Raw genomic sequence first — 26,066 nt, forward strand, 5'->3', positions numbered from 1 at the left:
AGGGTGAGGCTGGACCTGATGATCTCACAAAGTCCCTTCCATCCCTAAACTTCTGTGAATCTGTCTTTGGCGGCTGGGGAACTGTGCCCTTCAGAGTCATGTCTGTCACATTAATTAAGTGTCTGCTTGGTTTATGGTCTCCTTCGCTGCGGTATATACCTAAGTACATGTCTGTAAAACCCTGTTTATTGGCGATTCCAGTTCCCTTGGCACCATCACCATGGTCTCTTCATCACCTTCTGAGCTGTAGGGACTACAGCTACAAATGAGCTATTAGATGCAAGCAAGTTACGTATCCTCAGAGACAGGGTAGCCTAGGTGTTGACAAGTGCTAGAAGGCTGTAGTTTACTACTAGGTTTTAGGTTATGTTATAGTGACCAAGCAGTGGTGCCCACAGGCACTTAGAAGGAATTGCTTTGGGGATGTGGATGCAGAATGGCTATCTGGTTTGATGGCTCTTGAGACAGCTGCTAGGTGAGTATCTTTATAATCTAGCTTCTGGCTCAGCAGGGTAGCAAGAGAGAAGGCTTGCTGTATGGTGGGGGAGGGGGGGGTGAGGACTGCCCTTTTCAGTACCACGGATGTCTTGTAGCAGACGAAGCATGGAAGAATCATTATAAAGTTCAGCAGAGTGATAATGGGAAGCAGCCCAGTGCTGGGATTGCTACAGCTGATGCTAGCACACAGGCCCTGGTGGTGTCAGTCCACCTGGATGACAGGCGGCATGTGGTTATTGCCTAATGAAGGCTCAGCACCGTGTGGGTGCCCCCGTGAGAGTGTGTGGGGGTGGACTGTGTCAGCTCCGTGGTCCTGGGGGTGCTGCACAGAGGCTCAAACTATGGCAGAGCTGGTTTGCAAGTTAATGAAAGAAACCTCTTGGGTTAATCCGTGTGGCTTGCATCATGCTGTCGGGGTGGGATGGCCTGTGAGAAGGTTTCGTCTTTGACAGGGTCCTTCTACAGGCAGCACTTCCTAGTCTTTTCCATGGCAGCCTCACTTCCCAGCACCTTGTGACCCCATTTAGGGTCCGGCCTGACATCTGTGATTTCTTTCTTATGGGGCTCATGACCCCACTCTTCAAGGGTCATGATACTGAGCTGGGGAATCGCTGTTCTGAAGTGACTGACTCAGACTTGCTGAGGCTTCTGGGCAATGGGGCCCACCACCCTCCACCTCTTCTGGCCAAAGCCTGGAGGGTGCAAGTCAGGGTGCAAATGTGTCAGAGCCCCAGGATGATGTCAGGGTGGCCCTTGATCCGGCTGTCAGGCCCTGTGCTAACTTTGGGGGTTTGTATGGGTAGGCACATGGTCAAGTTGAAGAGGCAAGGGATCACCCCTCTGAAGCACTCCAGCCCGTCTCCACCTCCCCACAGGCACCAAAGGGGGAGCGATGTTTTGCTGCTTAATTGGCTGAATAGTTCTGGTTCAGGGGACTCTCCTCCACCTCTTGTGTGACCAGGGGTAAGTTTCTTAGTGCAAAATATAGATGCCGCCACTTGCTTGTCTGTGAGCCTCTATTTGTGTATAAACTGCCGAGAGATCCTTGCCCTGGCTCAGCCTGTATGCATCACCAAGCACTTGCAGGCACTGGGTTATAGCATGTGTCAGCACCTTGCTGAGGTGCAGTGTCACTCATGTCACGAGTCTGGTTCTGAGTGCCTGCTTGTTCCGAAAGGGTCTGGATTTGGAAATGCAGCTATCGGGCTAGGGCATTGGAAACTGAAGGGGAAGAACCACAACTGGAACGAAGGCCCAGCCCCTGTGGCTTGGTTTATTCCTGTCTTCTCACATCTGACCCCTTGCTGAGCCACTAGCCTGGTGTGGACTTGCTAGCGGTGTGGGAGGAGGTGGGTGGTAGGGACTGGGGTTTAACCTTATCACTCTTTGCTTCTCATTTATCCTCTGTCATAGCAACAAGAGCAAACATCCACTTAGTTGCTAAGGTTTCCTCAGGATAATGGGGTCTGGTGTGTGGAACAGGGAGCAATTACATTGCCTCTTTGAGTGAGTAATAGCTGAAGGAAAACCAGGGCAGAACTGCACCTGGTCTGAGCAGGGAATGTGTTGGAGAGCCAGGCTCCCAGAGCAGGTAGCTTTGTGAGGAGGCTGCAAGTTAATTGCATTGGCTCAGCTTGGACTGGGGAATAGGAACTTTTCTTGGGCCAGCTGCCTGTTTATTTTAAATAAGAGAAACTAAAAAAAAAAAAAAATTAATTGGCTAATTAATTTTTCATATAAATGAGTGATCTAGATGTGAGACCGGTTAGCTAAATGGATTAGGCAGATGAAAGCTGATGGGAGAGCTCCTGCAGTTTGCTTGCATGTCTGCATAGGGCATTCTAATATGATCCAGCCTCCAAAGATTTCATACTTTATTGGTGTGCTTAATCAGCCAGCTTGCATGTGAATTAGTGCTCTGGGAAGGCCTACTCATGCTCAGGCTGCATCTTCCGTGCCAAAAAGGTGTGTGTTGCCATTGAGAGCACTAGATTTGTGCATGGAAGTAGCTGCTGAAGCCCTGTATCTCTGCCTCCATGTAGTTAACCCTAGCTAGCTACAAGGGTTACATCCAGGTACAACTACATTCCATTTGGGTAGCTCTCTTGATGGAAAATCATACCTCTTCTTTGTGGTAAAACCAAATCCTTAGCTTGTTCCCTGAAGGGCCTGGAGTCTGAGATGGTTTATTGCCTACAGCTGCCGCAGCTCATGGGGGTGATGCTTGCCCCCAGTTGTAATCAGTAAGTAACACATTGAATCATCTGGATGCAAACTGGCAGCTGTTTCCATGTGCGTAATCTGCTCAATGATCCCAAATCCGAGGCACAGGCTCTCCATACATGAGATGCCAAAAAGGGAGGAGAAAGCCTTGGCTAATTGTAAGCTTTAAGAAATAGAGAGCTGTAACCTGTCACCACAGGAATGATGACGTACTAAGCTGACTTCCATTGGTGGCTGGAGGCCAGTTACATTTAACGGGATTACTATCCATTTTAAGCAAGGGGCCTTGCTCTTTCTTCGGGTTGTTGCTAGCAAAGAACCATTCTTTCCCCTCCCTCCCTTCCCACTGCACTGTCCTTTTGCAACTAGCCTGTAGTTCCTGCTCTGAGCGCCCCCACCCAAGTGGCACGGTGTCACTCCTGGGTAATTCAATTCCATGTGTGATGCAGGTACGCCAGACTGGAGGGCACTAGGTCCTGTAACTCAAGGTTAACTGGTGGAGCTTCTTGGAGCGGAAGGAATCTCTGTCCTCTAATCTTGTCCTTCAGCAATAGGATTGTGTCCTAATAGATGCTACAGTGGCAGTGAAGATTACCAGATGAAAGGGAACCAGGCAGCTTCAAAGGCAATTCCTTTGAATAAAACATCATCATCTTCCCTTTCTTGAGCTCTCTCTAGGAACATTGTCAGGTCCATCTTGGCTCAGGCCCCTGGACTGTCTGGTTTAATACCCTGCCCCTCATGCTAACCAGCAGGAGAGGCCCCTGAGGGAGTGTAAGGACCCAGCAATAGGCAGCGGAGAGCCCTATAGGTGCAAAACTAGTGGCATGTTGGCCCCTGGTCTATCTGATGCCAGGCCTTTACCTGTCCCAGGTGGATCCCCACAGAGCTCTTGCTTCTGGAGCAGGTCCTGGACTTCAGATCCCAGTGTGTGCCCTGTGTATAGTCAGCACAGGTCTGACTGGGTCTGGGTACCTGTGGTCTTCCTTTGACACTGTGGGATTGGAAGGAAATGCAGTGACCAGGCTGCCCTCTCAACACCAAAGAGTTGTTTGTTCAAACAGTGGGAAGAAACTTTTATCGGAAGACAGGGCTTGAACACTGCAGCAGCCTGTCGGCATGCCTGTCTCTTACCTGAAAGCTCTACAGCATCTGCTGGTGACCTAGGCATGTGTCGTGTGCACAAAGGTCTGCTACCCTCATACAAGTGGGTATTTAAGAGCAGCTGTTCAGTGCAGTGTTGGACATTTCACTCACAGCATATTATTATTATTATTTGAATGCTGGTAGCCCCTAAACACCCTCTCCAGCACTGGAGCCAGGTTGTGCCGGTTCTTGACACTGAAGAGGCAGTCCCTGTCCTGAAGAGCTTCCAGTCTAAACTGGTGAAGTGGGTGAAGGGTTAGGGAAGGCGGTGATGCCTCTGCTCCTCTTCTGCTGAAGTGCTGCCTTGATCACTGTCTTCACACACATGCAACATCCCGGCATGCTTTCCCTGTTGCTTCTTACTTCCTGCCAAGTCTTCTGTTTTTAGTTTTAGCCTTGTGTCTCTGAAGTCAGCTGGAGGGTCTGCGTGTTGCTGAGCTTCCTTTAGTGCTCTTCCCCTGTTCTCTGCCAACGCTGCTGTGACTCATCTTTGGAGAGCCGCACCTGGGTTTATGTAACAGACACTTCTAAACCAGGCTGGGTTGGGTGAACTGTTGCACTTTGTCATTGGGATGGGTCTTCCCATGCCTCCTTGGTTTGGACTTCCCTCAAGAGAGGCTTTGGCTTCTGATGAGCTCTGTCTGCAGGGAGCCTAGGTGAAAAATGGTGACTCAGCCAGTGTGACCCTGGTGCCATCCCTTTCACAGGTCTGTGTGACTCATCTGGAACATTTCTCCCCTTGGCTAGCCTGAGTCATGCTCTCCAGGGACCTTGTCCTGCATTTGTTGCTGGCTGTGTGGTCCAGTTCCGCTCATAAAGAAACTGCATCATGATAATGGTTCTGTAGGCAAAGATGTTTTTGGACCACGCATCCTCCCAAGCATCCCTGGCTTGTGAGGGAGCTGTTTTCTGCAGAGCTCTCTGCAGCAGTCCCCACGGGGAGTAAAGACGAACTAGCCTTGACCCAGAGTGAAAAGATTCTGCCTTCTCAACGTGGATGTGAATAAGGGAAGAAAACCGTCTGTGAACAGGTAGGACTCAGAGATAGTGGAGTGGTGATGGAGGAGTTCGTCTGCTCACGCTTGGAGAAGCTGCAGCATCTCCAAGAGCCATGGGTTCCTCTTGATCTCTTCTGCCATGGGAGAAGGGCTGCTTATTTTCTGCTCTGTCTTGCTTAGAGCAGAAGACTGGAAAAGGATGGCCCTACCGAGAACCGTAGGTGGAACCAGTGGCGTGAATGTTCACTGTTGGTAGACTGAAACTTCATCATGTTGCGGGGGGGCCATTTCACAAGTTCGCTCTTGTTGTCAGCACATTGACACCATGTCTCAGTCCCTGATCAGCAGGTTCTGGTGTATGCCTGCACAGCTGTACTGGAACGGGACTGAGATGCAATGTAGCACAGTGTCCAAGAGTAAAGAGCAGCTTTCTGGATGTGCCAAGCCTACAGGACATGCAAGATAGCAACCACGAGGCAAGTCCATGCTCCCTTGTTGTAGCAGCGAATGTTGCTCCTGCAATGCAGTCAGTGAATCCTGGCCCACAAGCTGGGATCCTCCTCACTCCATCTGCCATCTCAGCAGCTCTGGTTGAAGTTAGTGGGATACGTGATGCTGCTGAAAAGTTGGAAAAATGAAGCTTCTCTTGCCAACAGCATATGGACTAGTCCATTTAAAAACCAGTTCTGGTTTGGGGGCGTCCCCTGAGCCCTGCTGTCTGCACCTCCATTCTGTAGCTGCGGGAGCAGGGACAACACTCTGAGCACGGAGAAGCAGGGAAGCTCAGTGCTGCTAGTTTTGATCTGTCACGTTGGGAGACGGTTCCTTATTTACTCATGTGTGACGCAACAAGCTCTGCTGTGTCCTGATGAAAGCGTTCACCGAAGGCTGCCTTAGTCTGCCCCGTCTGCAGCAATGCCAAGGGAACTAATGTTCCACAGATAAGGGACAGAAGTGCCCTGCTACCTCCCTTGGCGAATGCAGCTGCTGGTAAAGCACACTTCTGCCTCACCACTGAGCTGACCTCTGGCTACTGTTCTTCAGCTGTCACACCTGTGGTGGCTAGGAGCCGGTCATTGCATCTTGGTGCTGCTTGAATCAGTGCAATTACATCAGGGATAAAAATGTCTCCCTGGGTCTAATGCTAATGAAATGTGTCACCTTAGATCTTCCTTTTTGAGACTACATAAAAGATGTGGGAAGTGAGATCTGACAGACTTTGGGCTACATCCTTAGTATGCCTCTTCCCTGCTCACCCACCAGCTGGCATTGGGGAAGCCTGGCATGAATCCACTTGTCTACCAAAATCCAACCTTGTGCCTTTAAAATAAGATAAGGCCCCGGTGTCTGCTCTAAAGAAAGGTGTTTGTGCTGAGAACAGTGGGTCACGTGAGCTGCAAGAGGACGTGGCCAGGCTTATAGAAGCAAGCGAGCAATTCCTAGCTGTGCACTGCTGTTAAGTTCAGCAGGTTACAGCGACAGTGACATGCTGTCCCAGTCTCTGGAGCTGGCCAGGATACCTGCCAACAGGGAAAGGGAAGTACCTTGGATTGCAAATGGTAGGGGGAAAGGCTTGAGGTAGTTTTCACTTTTTCCCTGCAGCACAAACGCTTGAGATTTCCCCAGGACTGTACAAATCCAGACCATGGGAGTCCATTTGGTTTTAAAATTCCCCTAACTGTGGATAGCCCTGGAGTCATTAAGGAATGAATCTGTTGCAACTGAGCTCTTCAGGTGTTTAAGCCTAGTCTGAAACCAGTTGGCCTGCACGAGATGGAAGAATAGATCTTAGATTTGCTACCAAGTTCTTTTCCCTTCACTTCTTGTCCTATTCAGCTAGGATCCTATAGCTGTTTGTTTTGCATTAGGTAGTTTCTCACCTGAGCAGAGGAGGGAGGGGTTGAACTTTTGAACAGCTGGTTTTTGGACTGAATTCCAGCCATGATGCACTTGTTTGGCATGGGGCACACAGAGGAGACGCGAGTCATCTTGACTATTCGACAGACTTCTGCCTGATTTTGCAGTGCGTCGGGTCTGTTGGAGAGGGGCTGATGTCAGTAACACGCTGCGATCAGTCAGGAGCCATCCGCTGGAGCTTATGAGCCACCCTCCAGGCCATTGAGGGGCTTTGGAGATCTCATTCTACTCGTGTCTAAATTCCTTAGGCAGCTGTGAAAAACCTGACACTGGATTATTTGGGAGAACTGATCCCTGCGTGACTCGCTGCCTCTGGATGATCTCTGGAGCAACCCATCAGGTGGAGGACGTATCCTGATAGGAGTGTAGCACAAGTCACCTGTTTTCTTCCTCACTGCTATTTTTTTACCATGCCAGGAGCTTTGAACAAGCTGGGTGACTTTATCCACTACACTGTACCAGCTTTATGCCCCAGCTGAGGGACTGTAAGAACCCCAAAGAAAGAAAGACAAGCTCTCTAGGACTAGCTGCTGGCTTGGTAGGCTTTTCCCTGCAAGTGCAGTGTATGGGATCCATGGAGCTAGCGGAACACTCGCTGGGGCTTGGGGTCTCATTCTGATCACTCTTGCACCACTGTTTGCACCTGACATCTCCATATGATGTTGCATGCTGGCATATCGGGCCATATTTTGCTCAACAGAAGTGGATTTAAGCCTTTGCAGTGCCTTGGGTCTGTTGGGAGGGACTGATTTAGGTAACATCTTTCAGTCAGTCCAGGCCTCTTGGTGGTGGCTTAAAAGTATTTGTATTATGCAATAGTGCTTTCCAGCTTGAACAGACATGGATGTAAATCACCCCCGTGTGAGCCTTCAGGTGTATACATACGTGTGGAGAGCAAGTGGTGTATCAGGAAAGATTTAAGGTGTGCATGTGTATCTGTGTGCATTTGTAAAAATGTGTGTGTAACACTGGCATGTATGTGTACACCTATGAACCTTTTAAAACATTCTCACCTTGGAAAACCTCTCTGCCCTTCCAAGCCAGCGGTTATGCGTCCCTAATTGAAAACGTCACCTTCTGTTTGTGCACAATGTTGGACCTGGGGGCTGGGGTTCTTGGTGTGAAAAGTTTGGCCTTTCCCTGTCTGAGTTGGCAAACGCAGGGATTTCACTCTCCAGTTGCTCCAAGGTCATTTATAGCCTGGGAAGAAAGGGAAGTGTTACGAAATGAACAGGATAAGCTGAGCCACTAGTACAGAACGGTACTGCCTGTGTAGAAAGAGCCTGGTGATCTACGCTCTTAGATTAGCGTGCTCATCTTTGCGTGGCTCTTTACGTGGCATCTCGGAGGCCAGGGATCTCATCCAGTAAATACTGTACCACTTGACGTTTTGAACATGGGTCACCTTTTGGAGCAATATAATAAGATCTCAGTTGTAGGTAGCATTTCTCCTCTGACTGGAGAGTCCTGTCTGCTGAACAGTCACCAAGGTCCCACTCCCAGACCTGGACTTAGCTGCTGAGTGTCACACTGTCTTACACAGCTTTCGCCTTGCTGGCTCACTGCTAGGGCTTTTCGGGAAAGCATCCTTCTTCCTCTGACACCAGAAGAAAGCCATGCTTTCCCTTCTGTGCTTCTTGTCCTGGGTAACCAGTGCTAGCCCACTTCTCCAGTGGGCAGGAACTGACATGTGGATGTCACAGTTATAAACTGTTCAGTTTCTTGAAGCCCAGCAAGGGTTTGGAAGGAAACAAGCAGCTGCCCTATCAAAGGTGCTGGTAGCTCTTTCCTTCGGGGTCCAGGTGAAGTGGGGCTGTGGGACAGCCAGAGGGAGAGATCTGTTTGTGCAAGCTGTGTGCTTTCCTGTAGAAAAGGGCCAAGGCCATGGAGCTGCTTGTGCCTTGCATGGAAACAGAAAAGTTCAGTGTCAACAGCAGATAGGCAGTGGAGGCTCAGCAAACAGAGCTGTGCAGTCGGTCGGGTTAAGTGCACTGCTCATGCTACAGCATGCGTTTTCTTGCTTTGACTGTGCCGTTAGCAGGTGATGTCACTTGCTTGTCATGGGCGCCTGTCAAATTTGTATCTGTCCACCATTGTTACTTTTAAATAGCCAGGTTATCTCTGTCCCGCAGGTATGGCATTATGTCGCTGCCAGGCGACGGCAAATATTAATACCTACAAATGTGGAAAGCTCCACCTAGTAGCTCTGGCTTCACAGTCACGCTGGCTTTTCTGCCGTTGTTCCTTGGTGTTTTCCCTCTATCTGAGCTGCCCCCTTATGTAGAACAAGGCTGCGGAGCCTCTCTGGAGACAGATGCCTGCCAAAATGTACTGAAGTGGAGGCCCTTACTGGTCATAGCATGAGCACATCACGATCTGCTTCTAATCAGGTTGTCATTGAGCAAGAAAGGCCATGGGGGCCACTCAGGTGTTAGCAAACCAGCAGATTTCACTGGCCTTTTAGTGTAAGATCATCTTAGATTGCTAGCATGGAGGGAGGTGTTATGAAGGAGCACAGTCGTTTCCATTCATATTGACTGTATGGGGGGTTTTCTGTTTTTGTTTTTTCTTCTGCATCTCTCTCAATATGGACAGGGAGCCAACAAATCCTTTGCATTTTTCTTTACTGTCACTTTTGCTGTCAGCTTCTCCAGGCTGCAGGCTGGGGTAGCCAACACAACAGGAATTTTTTTAAAGCTGTTTCCATTGGATTAAAACAAGAAATCATTGCAATATTCATTAATGGTCTGCGTGGGGTGTTTTCCCATGGTTTGTATAAGATGTAAGCTTCTAGGCACTTCTTCAGGGTATCTTTGGAAGAGTTTTTTTTTTTTTTTAAATGGAGAACTGTAATATTCAAACTCTGGGGTGTGGGTGGGAGTCTGACAGTGACTCATTCTTCAGAGAGTTGGGAGATTAGCACATCATGGGTGTAATTTTGGCTCTTTTTTGTCAGTGGTGGATCTTTGCTGAAGGCAATGAGGCCAGGATCTCATCTCGTACCAGCTTACATGGAGCCAGCATGTTGGGGGTACAACTGTGTAGCGAGGCAGCTATTCCCAGAAAGACAAGCAACCTGTAATGCATCAATGTGGCTCTGTTTTTCATGCAGTAGTGCAGGTCAGGTGCTTTGCACTGTGTCTTATATCCAATTGAGGAAGAAATAGGCCAGCCTGTCTGACCCACACAGGGGTTGGACTGGAGTCTCCAAGGCCTGAGTTGCTGCTTTTATTTCCAAGTTGGTGGCATAGTGGTATAGTGAAAATTGTGTGATGCCCCTGGAGTGCTGATGGAATGACTCTGGCTGTCCAGGGGAGAACTGCTAGCTTCTGAGCTGGTGCAAAACACGTCTTGCAGGAGACTGAACCAAGGGCATTCAACCTACAGCAGCAACCCTCAGCCAGAGGACTGCAGAGTACCTGCCCTGCTGGCACACACCACTGTGAATTTATATGGGCACCAAGGGTAATGACATCCCTTGCCTAACTTTGGCAGAGTTGGACCCCTGTCTATTTTGGTTTCCCTGAGAGATGTTCCTCCATCCCTCCTATACTGCACCTGTCCAGCTTGGGAAGGATGAGCCTGCTGAGCCTGATTCAGATGGAAATTGTGTTTTCCCTCAATGTCTATTTGGTCTCTGGCAAAGGCTCCTGTATGCCCCTAGTATACAGTGCTGCTGGATGTCGTGTTTGTTGGTGTATGAGCTAGAACAGGTTGCAGCCTTTTCCTGAGCCTGGAGGGATGCAAAGGCGAATTTCCCTCTGTGGGTCATAGTAAGAAGCAAAGTTGCATCCTCTGACTTTGGAGATGAACAGCAGTAAGGACCTGGACTCCTGGAGAACTGTTTCCCTCCATGCTGTGCAGCATGCTTGGTTCCTGGGCGTGTTCTGAGCCCCCTGCCACATCCTGAAACTCTCCCCCCAGGATTTATATGATGCATTAAAAACCTTCGGGGGACAGTAGTTCACAATGCAAATTTGCAAATTAATTGCAAATCTCTTCTCCCAGCATTCATGTTCCATGGTGGTGCGGAGAGCTGTGAGCCAAGACCCCTGGGTACGATTCCTGACTCATCAGCTCATCTCACATTGCCTCGGTTTGTGTCTGTGGTGGAATTACCCAGCTCATGTCAGGCTCAGTTTAATGTTTGCCAAAACTTTGAGATCCCCTGGTCGATGATGCTACCCTATATAAGATGCATACCATCTGAGCCACCACCTCTATCTCCGCTTGCCCTGCAGCAACTGGGATCAAGATAAGTCCCCAGACGCAGACGTCTGCAGGGAAGCTCTTTGACTTCTGAGAGAGCTTCCATTGAGCTTGTTTCTCTTAGGATGTGGTCCAGTGGCCCAGTTCTTTGCTTCAGGGGTCAGGCTTGTGGATAATTCATTATGGGGGAAAAAGAGTAAGTGTTGGAGCTGGAGGATAGATTTTTTTTTCCCTGTAACAATTTATAAAATCCATTATGTTAACTGATGGCTGTGCTCCCTGAGATATTGGGATCAGGCACATTCTGTACATTAGAACAATAAACGAAGGCAGCAGCCTTTAAATGCAACGTGTTTCATCTTCAGCCAGAGGTGGGAGAGCCCTTCAGAGCGTTCTCAGGATTGTGTTGTTCTGGAAAACCAAAGCCGTCTTGCAAGTCAGCGTTTGGGGAATGCCTCCTCCTGTTCTGCTGAGAGCATGTGTAGGAGAGATGAGCGTAGAAAGAGACCTCAGGGCTCCTATTGACCATAGGCAAGACAGTCTTGGATCAGGGGCCTTTCAGACTTTTCTGTCTCTCTTGTGCCTGCTGGAATCAAATCTGCAGAGATCAGACTGGGAGGAAAAATAGAACCAGCAGCTGTTCCCATCTCATCTTCCCTCATTGATTGCTTTGGTGCTCCCCATGCTTTCAGAAACTGGTTTGAGTTTAAATTGTCTCTCATCTACAGGGTTTGTCTCTGTGCTTCCCTGTGCCAAAGTGCTAACACTTGGCAGTGTGATAAGGAAGCCCCTGTTTATATAATCCTTAGCCTCCGTGAAGCACCAGTTACTGATGGCTGCTGACATGTAAGAGAGTAAATTGTAGACGGAGAAAGGCAAATATGCTTCACTGAGAGCATTAGCCAATCTGCCATCTTGATTAAACACAATTCCTAATGTAGATCAACTTAGAGCCTCTGTCTGGTTCTGGCACGGACCATCTATGGGTATATGCCAGCTGTCGAAGATAAACGGTTTCCTCCCCTGGAGCAGCAGGTGGGGAGCAGCTTTGCCTGGTATTGTCCCTGTGTGCACTAGTCTGGAACTGTCCCAGAGCTGTAAAAGGACTGGAGGACAAGACCTGGGCCCCTCCTTCCACGTGGCAGGGCAGTGTGTCAAACCCCAGAGTCAGCCCCAGTTATCTCTGTGGTTCTCTGCTGTTTTTCTAGTGCCTGGAGTTTTCCTGCAGGAAGGTGCAGGGTACCACCATTGCTTCATTCTCCAGTGAGCTTGTCGTCTCTGATGCACTGAAGCTACTGGCCAAGCTCTGCTCTCAGGCGTGAGTCCTGGAGCTCAACTATAACCTTTTGTCTTCTGTCAAGAGCAGTGCAGCAGGCTGGGGCTGGAGGCCTATGCCCAGCGGTTGTGCAGCGTGAACTCTGTGGGTGCATTGGATAGTGCCATCAGAGCTTATCCTGTTTCTTTTTCTTACAGGTGTGATTGCTCCTGCCTTAGCGCTAGTCAGTGGCCATGGCGGACACGATCTTTGGCAGTGGGGTGGATCAGTGGGTGTGTCCCAATGACCGGCAACTGGCACTGAGAGCCAAGTGAGTACCTCTCTGCAGCCCTCCTGCCTCGTTCCTGGGCTGTGGTTCTGATGCAGGAGTGCAGTGCAGAGCCATCCGTATCCCGGAGCTGTCGAATGGCAAAGGGACTTCTCAGTAGTCAGGCTTGAGAGACCTGGGTTCCAGTCCCTGCTTCATCACTCTCTTTCTGGTGGACTCGGGGAAGTGCTGTCCCACTCCTGAGTCCATCCCGCCAGCCCCGTCTCTGAGAGGTGAAGCAAGTGGCAGCAGAAGCCAGCCTCGTCAGCATCCCATCCATAATTGATGGCCTCCCCCAGCTGGCGCCCACTCTTTTGTTCAGAGCAATGTTTCATTTGATCTTTCCCGAAAGTCAAAATAGTGGAGGTGCGAATGCGCAGAAGGGGAAGGGAGAGAAATGACTCAGCAGCTAGAACCATACTTGTCTTTAGCTGCTCTCCTTTTCTGGCAGCCCAGGTCCTGCTGCCCCCACTCCCAGCCCAGCGTCTGCATCAGTGTGGTCCAATGCGAGACAGTTCTGCCCCTCCTCCTCTTCCTCCTCACCAGGCTGATGGGAGATGGACCATGAGTGTGAAAGAGGCAGAGCACAGCAGCCTGCAGCCACTTCCGGGGAGCCCATGTTAAAACCTCATGCCCTGGCACTGAGCAGAATGCTGCAACAGTACCCTGACCTGCTCTTGCCTTGACTGTTTCGGCCAGGAAACCCAAGTGAGGTTGGGAGGCATGACAGTTGCTAGCCAGCCCGAGAGGCAGGGGGAGAGGGAACTGCCTTGCCCATGGTCACCCAGTTAGTCCATGGCTGAGCTGGCAGTGGAGTTCCTGGGTCTACATTTCTGGCAGATTTTGGCTGCACAGACTGAGGCGCCTTTATAAGGGCTTGAATTTTTTTTTCCAAGGCAAGATGGTTGTATTTCCTAAAACCAGGCCCCTTCAGGGTATCTTGGGTTGAACACTCAAAGCCTGTGGGATCTGAGATGGCCAGCCGCCTTGGAAGGCTTAGACACCAATTTCCTGCCTAAGCACGGGGTTGTGCGTTGCCTCTGCCAGTCAGACAGAAATGTGTGTGCCAGCCTGTGCAGGTAGAAGGAAGGCAAGGCCTGCCTGGAGGGCATCACATGGCAGGGTGGGTCAGGTGCAGGTCAGGGGAGTGGGTCTCAGCCCAGCTGGGGAGGGCAGGTGGGGCAGGGAGAGTGCTTGGATTTGATCAGGGCTGGTATAGATTCCTGACCTAGGAACAAGCAGGTGTGTGGCTGGGTTTGCTCAGCTCACCAGCATGGTTAGCAGGGCATGCAGCAGGGGATTCGGCGTGTCCTTTCTGCGATGCTCCAGACTTCATAACATGGTCTGTTTGTGCCACAGGCTCCAGACAGGCTGGTCGGTGCACACGTTCCAGACTGACAAGCAGAGGAAAATGCAGGCACTGAACCCAAAGGAGCTAGATGTCATCCTGGAGGTCATCCACCGGGCAGAGAAGCTGGACCTCGTTGAGCAGCAGCGCATTGGGTATGTTGCTGCCTCCTGGCTTGGTTGGCCCCTTCTCTCCCTTCAGGAAGAGTCTGGTCCTGTGCTGCAGCTCTGGTCCTGTCCCTTTGTACTTGGGATGCCATGCAGGCCCTCTGAGGCCCACTCCTCCTTTGCCTTCTGATTTGAGCTGGTTGAAAGGCAGGGAGGATGCCACATTCCCTCATCCCTAGCAGAGACATTGCTCATCCCTATGCCAGAACCAGGTCTGAATCAAAGATCTGCTGTGATTGCAGGCACTGGTGCAGTGCCTAGTGACTGGGTCTGTGTGCAGAGAGCAGTGTAGCCTGCCTATGCTAGGGATGATGCTGGTGTGGCCGCTTGAGGACTCTGGACAAGACCGTGGGAGCCAGATAGAGCATCTTAGAATGGTGCTGGAGCTGCCCTGCCTTTGAACTGCCATCAGGACTCCTGAGCTGGATTCCCCTCGGGGGAGTTGTCTGCTGGGAGCAACGAGTGAGTGGAGAGTTCTGGCTGGCTGACTCCTGGCTGGGTTCATCAGCCTGAGTTATTTAATTTGCTGGCATTGTCCTTCTCCACATTATGCTAGCTGTTGCACAGTTTTTGTTCTGCTTTTGGCCCTGCTGAACACAGTGCAAGGCTTGGATCTGGTCATGCTTAGTCAGGGGAAGCAGCCAGGGGAAGGCTGAGTTTGCTACAGACTGAGGGGACAGGAGACTTTAGTTATTCCCAGACCAGGTCCAGCTTGTATAGCATTCTCCCCAGTGTGCCTGCACCTTTTCTTGGGCAAATAGATGTGGTCTGGCCTTTGATGCCACTGGTTAGTGCCACCTCACTTCCCTGTAGAATCTGGGTCATGGCAGTAACCCACTGTTCAATGCCAAAGGCATCTCCTCCAACCCTGCGTCCTTTGCTGCCCTGCAGGCGCCTGGTGGAGCGGCTGGAGAACATGAGGAAGAACGTGATGGGAAATGGGCTGTCTCAGTGCCTGCTGTGTGGCGAGCTGCTTGGGCTGCTGGGCTCCACGGCCGTCTTTTGCCAAGACTGCAAAAAGGTGAGGTTGACAGCACTGGGCTTTCCAGCAAACACCTGGGGCTGCCTTTGACACCATGCACTGGGTTCTTGTTCCCCAAGTCCTCTGTATGAACATCAATACATTGCAGCCACCTCTGGGATGGAGCACATCCCTCAGGCAGGCTCCGGGCTGGCACAGTGGTGGAACAGGTAGATAGCCTCCAGGTCCATACTGGCCCCCAGCCAAAAGATGGCATGTTTGGTTTCTCTGCCTCACTGGCTGGCATATCCGCTGCCTCTTCTGGGGATGTTGCTGTGTGTCTGTTTCCAGTGCTGTTTGCAATGGGGCTTGACTTTGCAAAGCTGTTGCTGTCATGCCAACACCCCAGTGGGAGACCATGGCTGGGCCGGACTCCAGCAGCCAAGGGGTTAAGCTGGAATGCTGCAGCCATGATGATCTCCAAGGCAACCACCTCATCTGCTAAGAGAGCGCTCTGCTGGGAGGTTGTTTTTCATGCACTTGAAACCCATTTTTCCCCAGGGAGAAATCTCCATTTCTAAAGAACTGCACCTCAGCTACACGCCCAGGGAAGGGCAAGCTGGGGGGGGCTGTTGGTACAGTGCCTGGCACAGCAGCAGGGGATGGGGGTGCTGTCCCACTGACTCCCTCTCCCTCAAGCCAGAGCAAGGCCTGAGGACCAAGTAAGACGCCACAGGCCACACTTCCCTAGGCAGAGGCAGCCCCTGGAGCCTGCAGCTCAAAACTGCTCAGGTCTGCCCAGAGCATGGCACACTGCCTCTGGCCCTTTGCTGTGGTTTGTTGTGGCCCTGTGCTGAGATCCTGGTCTTCTGCTCTGCCGGCTGCCAGGAGGATCACCAGCTGGCACCAGCGCTTGCTTTGGGGTGGAGAATATCTTGCCTCTCGATCCACTCTGCTGAGGAGGCCAGAGGCAGGATAGGGCATTGCATTTGGAACAAGAGTGCCTTGTTTAGCGATGCCTGGCACAGGAGGTGCTGTGAGCCAATGGGGCCCGATAATTGTTAACAAACCCTTTACCCTGAACTCAGTAACTCTCACAGGATGGGATCCTGACATGACAGTGGGAGGGGGTCCCTGAGCCCAGCAGACTTGGCCTGAGTGGAGCTATGGGATGGAGAGCGAGGGCAAGGCAGTGTTTGAAGCAATGAGGTGTAGATCCTTGGGCTGTGCCTGTGCTCAGATGTGCATGGAGCGCAAAGGGCTGGTGAGTGCAGGAGCCTGCTATTTATTTCCTGTATTTTGAGCAGAAAGAATAACAGGAAGTGCTGTGCTCCCACCCACTTCCCCTGGAGATCCTGCTTCTAGCACATCCAAGAGTAGCCAGTCTAGAAATACGGGAAAACAGGGTGTTTTCTTTCTTGCCACTTTCAACAAATTGCATGTATTGAGCTGGTGGCAAAGGGTGGCATGGAATCAGAGAGAGACAGGCCTGGAAGGGATCTGAAGAAGTCATCTAGTCCATGCCCTGGCCAAAGGCAGGATCATCCTTTCAAATGTTTATCTAACCTGCACTTGGAAGCTCCTAATGATGGAGATCCACATGCTCCCGAGATGATCTGTTTCAGTACTGAACCACCCCTGGAGCTAGAGAGTCTCCTGATAGCCCAGGTCTTAGACTACCTCATGGAAGACTATCTCATGGTGTCTTCCTCTATGACCCTGGAGAGGGTTCAGAGGAGGGCCACCCGCTTGGTGAGAGGGCAGCAGGGCAGGCCCTACGAGGAGAGGCTGAGGGACCTGAACCTGTTCAGCCTCAGCAAGAGAAGGCTGAGGGGGGACCTGGTGGCTGCTTACAAGCTCATCAGGGGGGATCAACAGCAAATAGGCAGAGCCCTTTTCTCCCCAGCACCACCTGGGTTGACGAGGAACAATGGTAATAAGCTGATGGAGGATAGGTTTAAGTTAGAGATCAGAAGGCAATATTTTAAAGTTAGGGTGGCCAAAATCTGGAACCAACTTCCAAAAGAAGTGGCCCTTGCCCCTACCTTGGGCAAATTCAAGAGGAGGTTGGACGATCACCTGTCTGGGGTCTTATGAACCCAGCATTTGTTCCTGCCTGTGGCAGGGGGTCAGGCTAGATGATCTGTTCAGGTCCCTCCTGACCCTAGCTACTATGAAACATGAGGGTAATAGCCCCACCTACCCTCTGCTCCTTGTCCTGGAAGGCTCTGGCCTAGGGCCAGCATTGTTGGTCCATTGGATTCTTCCAGCCTGTACCCCATCAGCCTGGATGCAGGGGCAGAGTGGGAAAAGTGGAGGGAAAGCCCTACTTTCTAGCCTGTTTCACAGCGGCCCTTCCATGACCCAGGCTCCCTTGGTGTTGCACCTGGGAGGCACAAGCTGTTTGGGGGCTTTCCTGACTGCTGTGTCCACAGCACTTGGCAGGGGGTGGGGGGGCAGTGGAGTGGGCCATGACCCCCCAGAGCACTCTAGGAGATGGCTGGTTGCTTTAAGTTTGCTTCCTCTTCTCATGCAGTGTTCTGAGCAGTGAACAATGCCTTGTCAGGGAATTATGGATTTTTAAAGTTCATATTTTCCTTGCTAGTGCCACTCTGTTACCATCTCATTGGAAACTTGTTGCAGCCCCATTTAGCTGACCAACAGGAATCATTATAATGAATGCAACTTAATCCTTATGAAACAGGGCACTGAGCCTGTCTCAGTCAAGTTGCTCCTACAAAATACAGAGGTTTTCCCAGCTTTTAGAGTCCTCTGTGCCTTCTAGGCACCTTCTTCTGTGTTAATATCTTATGGCAAAAAGCCAAGAACAGTTTTATTATTAGAGATTTTATTATTTTGGAAATAAATACAAACTGGCAGGGTGAAGCAGTGCAGGACTGAAAGGCAGACAGTGCCTGGATCAGTAACAGCAGTTACCCAGTGAGTGATATTCTTTGTACCAAGGAAATGGGCATCAATATTGACCGTGCTTCTGAAACATAGACTGGGTAGAAGGACCCTCATCTCCTAGCTAGCAAAGGACAGGGTTTCTGTAGGAAGTGTCTGTAACTCTCCATGTCTGGGGCAAGAGGAGGAGGTGAGGAGCAGGGCAACCCCTGGATGTTTGGCCTTGTTCTTACGATGTCAGGAGGGATAAAAAGTTCAGCAGACCACCACTGGAGGGAGCATTTGAACGGGATTAAAACCTACTGAGGGTTTAAGGGCTTGAGTTTCTGTCCCAGTTTGAGGGGGTGGCTGAGGGCTCGGGTCACATTAAGACAGTTCACGCTGCTGCCTGGAACAGCAGTCCCTGCAGCCTCCCATCCCTTCTGACAGGTAGCAGTTGGCTCGTCACCTGCTTCAAATGCACAGGGAGTGGGGGAGAAGAAAAGGACAGCCTCCAGTGAGGTGCTGCCGTGCTGCATACATCAGCCTCAAGTGTTCAACATCACTCGGGCTGCATCAGGCACTAGGCTCTCTAGGTAGGATATAGGCTTGGATGTTCAATTGTCCTGTTGCATGACAGCTTCCCCATGGGCAGGCTGGTATGGGAGTCAGGGGGTGCAAGTGCTGGGGCAGTAGCAGAGGGCTAATTTACACCTTGGCAGTTTCTCTGCGGAGAGGTCTGCATTGCACAGCACAGCGCTATGGAGAGAGACCCCATTGGCAGTGCTGCTTCTGGCTTCCAGCTAGCACGGGTATCGCTACCCAGCACTGCACCATGCAGTGAGATGCAGTCTGTCTCCTGAGGTTGCACTGACCAAAGAGGGAGCCCTTTCAGGGGAACATATCCCAGGAAGAGCTGGTGGCAGCAAGCTGGCTGCATAGGCAACAGCAGGAAAGCTCATGTTGCTGGGGGAGTAAGAGCCACTGGCATCCTCACTCTCCTCCACAAACCGCCCCTGCTGCGAGGGCTGTCCTGACCCTTCACTGTGGGAAGCAGAGGTACAGCAACATCTCTTGCCCTCCCAGAAACCCACCCAAAGGTGGCACCAGTAGCAAATAGCTTGCTCAGGTCTGTTCTGGTTCTGGAGAGAGAGATCTAGTTCACTTTGCACCTCTCTCTGCGGGGACCTTGGGGTCCAGCAGCTGCTTGAGAGCATTTCGCAGCCTGCACTTGCAGTCAAAGCTGGGCTGGGAAAGCCTTGTACCTTATTCCTTCCCCACACACTTGGTGGCAGGAGAAACCACATCTGCAAGCACAGAACAAAGCAGGGGTGGAGTGCACCATGTGGCAGTCTGCCAACAGAGCCAGAGCCTGTTGAAACCACTGGGAATGTTCCTAATGGCATCGCTGGCACTGGAGCAGGACTAGAGTCTGCCTGGGCTGATCCTGGAAGTTGCTGTCTTTCTTTTCCTGCTGAAAAGTGGCTTTGTGGACACTGATGCTGTTTGTGGGGGAGGTCTGGCTTCAGCCGATCTTGTGGACAAAGAAATGTTTTGAGAAATTTCAGAGTTGTCAAAACCTCCCTTTTTGATGTCTTGCAAACATGAAGTTTGGTTTCCTGCTTCCAGATTCCTTCTTGTTTGGCAGTTTGAGCAAAGTCAGGGACTCTCTTGAGTTAGAAAACACTCATATTCCAAATAAACCATTTGGAATGATCCCGGCAAAATGCCTCAGTGGATCCAAACAGGAATGTTTCAGTTCATTCAGTTCTGCAAGGTTTTTAAGCACTCACATTTTTATCTGTATTTGGGGGTGGGGAGGTTACTTTTAAGATCAGAAGTGTTTTTCCTGGGATGGAGAGAGAGGCCGTTCTTATCCAGAGCTTCCCAGCATGTCGCTCCGGATTGGGCCCCTGTGCACTTTGAGCCTGATGGTTTTGAACTTCTGTCTTGTTGAGTTTTCCTTCAACATACTCTGCTTGATCTTGTGGAAGTGCAGTGCACAGAATAACCCCCACATCTTTGCTGGGGGCTGTGGGGAAGAAAAATCCTGTTTCCTTTGCATGAGCTGTGTTTCTGTACTGAGTGACAGTGGCATGTAATTTAGGGCTTAGGCATTTATCCTTCTTGCAGAGCCCATTTACTTCTTCCCACATGGAGCTGCTTGCTTGTACAGAAAGAACAGCACGGGTCCTCAGGGAACATCGCACGCAAGCCCATGGTGTAGGAGGGCCTGCTGGCAGGTGGGATCCTCCCCGGGACTGAGCCCAGGCAGATGCATAGCTCAGCACCCGGTGTGAGCAGGAGGTGCAGCTGAGCTTCTAGGTCCTGGCTTGTGGGTAAATTTTGCCTCTTGGGCCCTAAGTTGCTGTTGTACAACTTGGTCAGCAGCAGGTGGAATATGGGATGCACGGGGAAGCTCGTGCAGCCCATAATGAGATTTGGCATGTTTTGTGACTGACTAATGGGCTGGGTAGCTGCAGATACAGATGAGCAGTAATCCCCAGCATGGCTTCAAAGGGGGTTTACAGGCCAGCCCCGGACACAGAGGTTAGCTGAGAGCGTGCAATGAGGTAGTTGGTAGAGCTGGGATCAGAGCTTGGGACAGTCCTGCCTTTGGATTACGCTGTCCAACAGAGTCAGCCTCATGGTGAAACCACCTCCAGACTTGCATTTCTTTGCCCCTTGTCCTAGAGACTGAGGAGTGAAAGTGCCATGTGACTGACACTTATCCCTGTGGACAGACCCTTTGGGTCTGAGTTAAGGCATGTTACCCAGGGACTATGGAGAAGCACAAGTGGGGGCTTCCATTCTGAATGGCTGTTAACAAGGTTTGACTCACCGCAGCCCTTGTGCGTGCAGTTTTCCCTGCGTGCTGATCAAAGAATCAATCTAATTTCCTATCCCAGCTGTAAGCCGAGCCCAATACGCATTGGCTTCATTATGGAACATTAGATGATTCAGGTTGTAAATGGCTCGTCATGCCAGCGGAGACACGCGCGTTTTCTTGTGCAGAAATAGATTCCATAAAACGCCATCGGGCTGTTTCTCTGGGAAGCTGCCTGCCTGCCTGCCTGCCTGCCTGCCTGCCTGCAGTCTCCCTCTGCCCAGGCAGCTCAGAATCAACCACTGCCCGGACCAAATACAGTTGGGGTGGAGGCGGGGGACTTTTCCTCCCATGCTCCTCAAATTCAAAAGCATGTAAATCAAATGAAAACTCTCTGACACCATTTTCTCTGTTTGTTCAGCTTTGTCCCTGGCAATGAAAATTGGCTTTGCCAACTTTGGCACAGCAGTGCTTGTGTCTTGGAGTGCGTTGTAAAATTGTACATCGTTTAGTGGGATTTAAAACAGGATCTGGAAACATTTCCCAGAGCCTCGGGGGGGGGGGGTGAAATATTGTTCCTGGGTCTTCCCCCTATCAGGCACAACTCAGGGGTAACTCCATTATAGTTACTGGCTTGGTTTTCTTGCTTCTCATGCCTACATGAGCCCAGAATAACTGCCTTGTGATTGATAACCACAGGAAGGAGAAGCGAGCCCTATTCCCTGTTAAAAAACTTAAGCATTTGGGATGAACGTGGTCTGGTCTGGCCCCCACAAAGCAGCACTGTGCTGAGCAGAAACAAGGAAGGCTCTGACGTTGTCCTGTGTCCTTTCTCCTCTCTACAGAAAGTCTGCACCAAGTGCGGGATTGAAACCCTGGGGACCCAGAAGCGCCCGCTGTGGCTCTGCAAAATCTGCAGCGAGCAGAGAGAGGTAAAGTGCAGCGAAGGGGCAGGGTTCCAGTCTGTCACTGGTGCCAAAGAGGCCCATGCTGGGCATCACCAGGGGAGCGGGTGGGGTAGGGAGCTGGGGGGCAGGGGAAGCACAGCTGAAGTGACGGTTTTAGCGTCCAAGGAATGAGGCTTGAACACTGCTGGCGGAGCTTGGACCAGGTCCTGGCAGCTGACTCCAAGGTCTTTCTGGCTGTGGCCCTCGGGTCTGGTGGGCACGGCATGGCTCTGCACTGGCAGTCAGGAGACCAGGGCTCCCTTCCCTGCTTTGCAGCTGTAACGAGCAAGCCTGGTGCTTTCATTGGCCCTGAATGGCAAAACACCAACCCCAGTGAATGCAGTTGTCAAATTAGAAATGTGGTGCTGTGACCAGTGAGTGAGGAGACCCCACCATGGCCAAAGACAGCAGCAGCTAGGCCACAGAAAGCCCTTCCCTGGTTATGTCCCTATGGAAAAACTGAGCCAAGGATTTAACTGAAGCAGCAACTTCTGCCAGGCTGTAATTGCAAAGCTGACATTCAGCTGAGGCATCATCAGATACCCGTGTTTAATTTTGGGTTCATGGCAGGAAAGCAGTGCTGATAGAGCCGTGCTGGGCACCAAATGCACTACTGGCTCAGGGGGATAATGTGCTCAACCTGTTGAACCATCCAGATATTGCCTATCCCAGACTCCAGCCAGGGTTGGGAGGGGCACAGATCAAGGCACCCTCTGCCTTCTGCAGAGCTCGGTGCCAGGGCAGGTGGGATATTGGGTTTTCCCTTTGCTTCTTTCTGTCTTCTTTGTTGCTTGTTCCTCTTCCAGCTCTGCTCAGTTGCCCCTTTTTCTCATTCCTTTATATAAAAAATAATAAAAAGCTGTGATCTTTGGACAAAGAAGAGCATTCAAATGGCTGGTAATAAGTTTTATCTGCAGATTGTGCTCTGGGGTACAGTAACCTTTGGAGCTTTCCCCTAATGAAACCACGGCTCCAAGCACTGTGAATGGAAACCAGCAGGATCTGCAGAAATACAGCATTAGCTCCCTCCTCTCCTCTCTTTTTTCTCTCTCTTTTTTTAAAACTTCTTTTTAATTCACTCCTGTCTCCTTAAACTCCTTTCTGAATTCTGGGCTGGTGGAAAGGACTGGAAAACTTCAGAGAGGTCAGAGCAAGCTTCCTGCATGCTCTGCCTCCTTCAGCACTAACATGCTGCAGACCATCAGACCTTCCCCCAGGGCTAAACTCCTCCGTGTGTCAGGAGAAGGGGCCTCAGCAGATTGTAACCCGAACGTGAAGCCTCCAGCGAGCTAGCTGGCTCCAGGCACCTCAGCAGCAGGCTGGTGTCAGCCAGTAATTTTCTAAGCCAGTGCTCCAGCTATTTGTGCATGATATTTATGAAGCACATCTCCTTGTTTGTGCTATATTGACATGTGAGGCGATGGGGGAGGTAATTTGGATCCTCTGTTGGAGATCCTTACAAACTAAATAGTGTGGACCTGAGGAAATTAATCTTGTATCACTAGGAGAAGACTCCAGGGTGAATATTACCTCATTAGCAGCTCCTATGCAGAGCACAAGTGAGTCTCTATAACTGGCCAAGCACCCATGTACACCCACTGCTGAGGTCCTTTTCTGCTTGGCCATCACAAAGATCCTGGCCCCTGCTCCCTGCCCAGTGCTGGCTGTGCAGAGAGGGGCAGCCTGGGAGCCCCATCCTGCAGACACCCAGGAAGTGCTCAGGCCATGGTGCAGTGGGGTCCCTGGTAGGTTGTGCAGGTTCGGGCTGTGCCCTGTGCCTTCTCTTGGGCTCGGTGGTTTCTTTTTTTCCTGGTGGATTTGGAGGTCGCTTGTGCGAAACGGTTGGGAATCAGCCCCCTCAGACCAGCCTTTGGGCTGGGCCAGTTCAGGCTGGCATGCCAAGCTTCTTTTTCTTTCTTTCTTTTTTTTTTTTCTTCTGTGTTGCCAGCCAAATCAAGTTTAAATCCATGAGCCAGTCCAGAACCATAAGTGGCCCTACAACCAGCAAACTTCCTCCACCCCCACCAAGGGCTTCAGATATTTCCAAAGTCTTTTCTCAGGCATCCTATATGCAGGCCCAAGCCCAGAGGCTTGGGGTTCGGATGCCCCCAAGTTTTGCCTGCCCTCAGCCATATGGCTGCAGGAGCAAGCTAGGGAGGAGCCTCCCATTTCCATAAAGTGAGCTTTAAGCCCCAACACCTTGGTGGGTACTAAACCACACCAGAAGAACAGTTATCCCCGGGGGTGCTTAAGGAAAGCTGCCTTCATGAACCCAGATACATGCCAAGTGGATAAGAGAGCCTGGGTGAAGACCCGGCTGGATGTGCACTGACCCCCATGGGAGCATCCAGACGGCCTGCAGAGGCGGGACAAACCGGAAACTGCAGTCCAGCAGCATCACCAGAAAGCTGGAGGAGCCAGTACCACAGGCCCCATGGCTCTAAGTTGGCTGCTTTTCTGTGGACTCCCTGCCCCTGGCAGGCACACTGCATCTCCTCCTTCCTTCCCTCGTGCTGCCAGACTCACAGGACCATGCCTGTACATGTGTGGCCCTCCCCCTGGCCTGCCACTGGCACCCTTAGGTGGTCCTGGGGTACACTTGGAAAGAGTGCGCAGTCAGCCCTCAGCGTAGCTACACCAGCGCTGCCCCCGGAGCAGGCCAGGACAGCTAAGGATGGTGACCTCTCAGTGTGTGCAGAAAAAATAAGGTGTTGCTGCAGTATTGCCCCCTTTAGGAGTGCCAAGCAGTTCCTCTGTGCAGTCTCTTTGTGCGGAGGAGGGCTGGTTTAATCGCTGGATGTTTAGAAGTGTTCTGTTCACAAGGCGGTTTTGTGTGCTTCACAACTTGAGATGTAGAATCTGTATCCTGGGTGCTCGTGGATCTGTACTCAGGGGCTGGGCACTGTGGTGGCATGCGCGCATCTTCTGGTAGGCACAGGAGAATGGCATCTGCAGACTGGTGAAGACCTAAGTACCCTTATCTGAAGACGGTCTCAGAGCTTAAGATACACAGCATGTACTGCCACACGCAGCTTAAGCAAGAAGCTCCATCCTTAAAATGAAGACCCCTTGTGTCTTACACCACCTCTTCCTGCCGGCGCATTTCTGAGGTTGATTAACACAGCCTCCTGGCTTCCCACTTTGCAAAGGAAGGAACCTGCTCCTCTGCTGGTTGCTCGTGTCACCAGTGGGGATCACTAGCAGGCCTGGGAAAGTGGAAGCTGCTGGTACTCCAGCGATTCATGGAGGCCTTTGTCTTCTGCCTGGCTTTGAGACTGGCAGGTGGTAGGATGGCTTGGCTGATGAAAGGAGCAGGTTTTGTTTTGCTTCTGCGTCACAAGCCAGCAGCAAAAGGAAGTGGCTTTGGAGAGACCCAAAACCGCTGTCCCTGTTTGGAACCTGTGGACCATATTTTGCCCATGCCTGCACTGAAGCTTTCTTAACATTTCCACGTACGAACAACTGATTCCCTTCTCAGCAGAGGAACAGGATGGAAAGGCTTGTGTCCAGTCACCCTCCATGCTGTGCATCTGACAGTTGACTGCCCAGGGTCTGTCTGTTGTGCAGGGCATGGGCTTATGGGTGATGGATGATGCCATGTCCCATTGGCATCTGAGACCATCCGCTTCTGTGTGGGCTCAGTCGGAGTCGTTAGCAGGTGATGAGCTTCTTCACTAAGCACCGAATGTTCCACAGAGACGAGGGCTGTACAAAGCTTTTCAGTGTGAATGAGCAACTGTGACTAGGAAGTTAATGGGAGTGCAAGCTTTGTTCTCTGCTGTTTATTGCTTCCCAGATAATACAGTGCAGGTATTTAAATTGCCCATCGTGAAAGCCAGTGAGGCTCACTTTATTGTAGCAGCACAGGTGAGCCATTCCCTTTAACCTGTCATGCAAGTGCTACAAGCCCCTTGGTAATGCAGAGAGAATTTCCTTGTCATGCCTCCTGTTCCTTGGGCCCAGGATTTTGGCTTGCAGCTGTGCCTGGGTGTGCATGAGTCTGTGGCTCTGCACGGTCACTCTTCCTTCAGTGTGTGAGGAAGGTGATCTGGCTTTAATCGTCTGTGGCCATTTGGTTTATTGTGTCTGTGTCAGATACCCGTCCTTGATCTGCTGGGTGATTCTGGTAGTCCTTGGCATTGCCCACACACCAGGTGTGCTGGGAGGTGACATCTGGGCAGCCCAGCAACACCGCTGGGGTCTGGCTTCCTGGGCTCTGTTCCACCATCTGGCTGGAAGGGGCAAGTCATTTATATCTGAGTTGTGGCATGTGGACAGGTGACTTCATGTCAGCTGCACTTAGAAACCGAACTCCATTGGCTCGTATGGACGAGCAAATAAATTTCTGCTTGCCCT

The 26,066-nt window shown here is 51.1% G+C and overlaps 1 protein-coding gene across 3 annotated transcripts in view; it reads left to right on the forward strand.

Annotated features, from left to right (window-relative positions):
* The window catches only part of RPH3AL (rabphilin 3A like (without C2 domains)), an 86,669-nt gene that overhangs the window by 3,988 nt on the left and 56,615 nt on the right, over nt 1-26,066 (forward strand). For all 3 annotated transcript variants that reach the window (XM_059717020.1, XM_059717019.1, XM_019491944.2), the window contains exons 2-5: nt 12,465-12,577; nt 13,934-14,077; nt 14,981-15,110; nt 21,609-21,695. In XM_059717020.1, the coding sequence (XP_059573003.1) occupies nt 12,501-12,577; nt 13,934-14,077; nt 14,981-15,110; nt 21,609-21,695 (438 nt within the window). In that variant the 5' untranslated portion in view covers nt 12,465-12,500. The remainder of the gene's footprint in view (nt 1-12,464; nt 12,578-13,933; nt 14,078-14,980; nt 15,111-21,608; nt 21,696-26,066) is intronic.

The sequence above is a fragment of the Alligator mississippiensis genome, chromosome 14, assembly GCF_030867095.1.
Source record: "Alligator mississippiensis isolate rAllMis1 chromosome 14, rAllMis1, whole genome shotgun sequence".
Taxonomy (NCBI): Eukaryota; Metazoa; Chordata; order Crocodylia; family Alligatoridae; genus Alligator; species Alligator mississippiensis.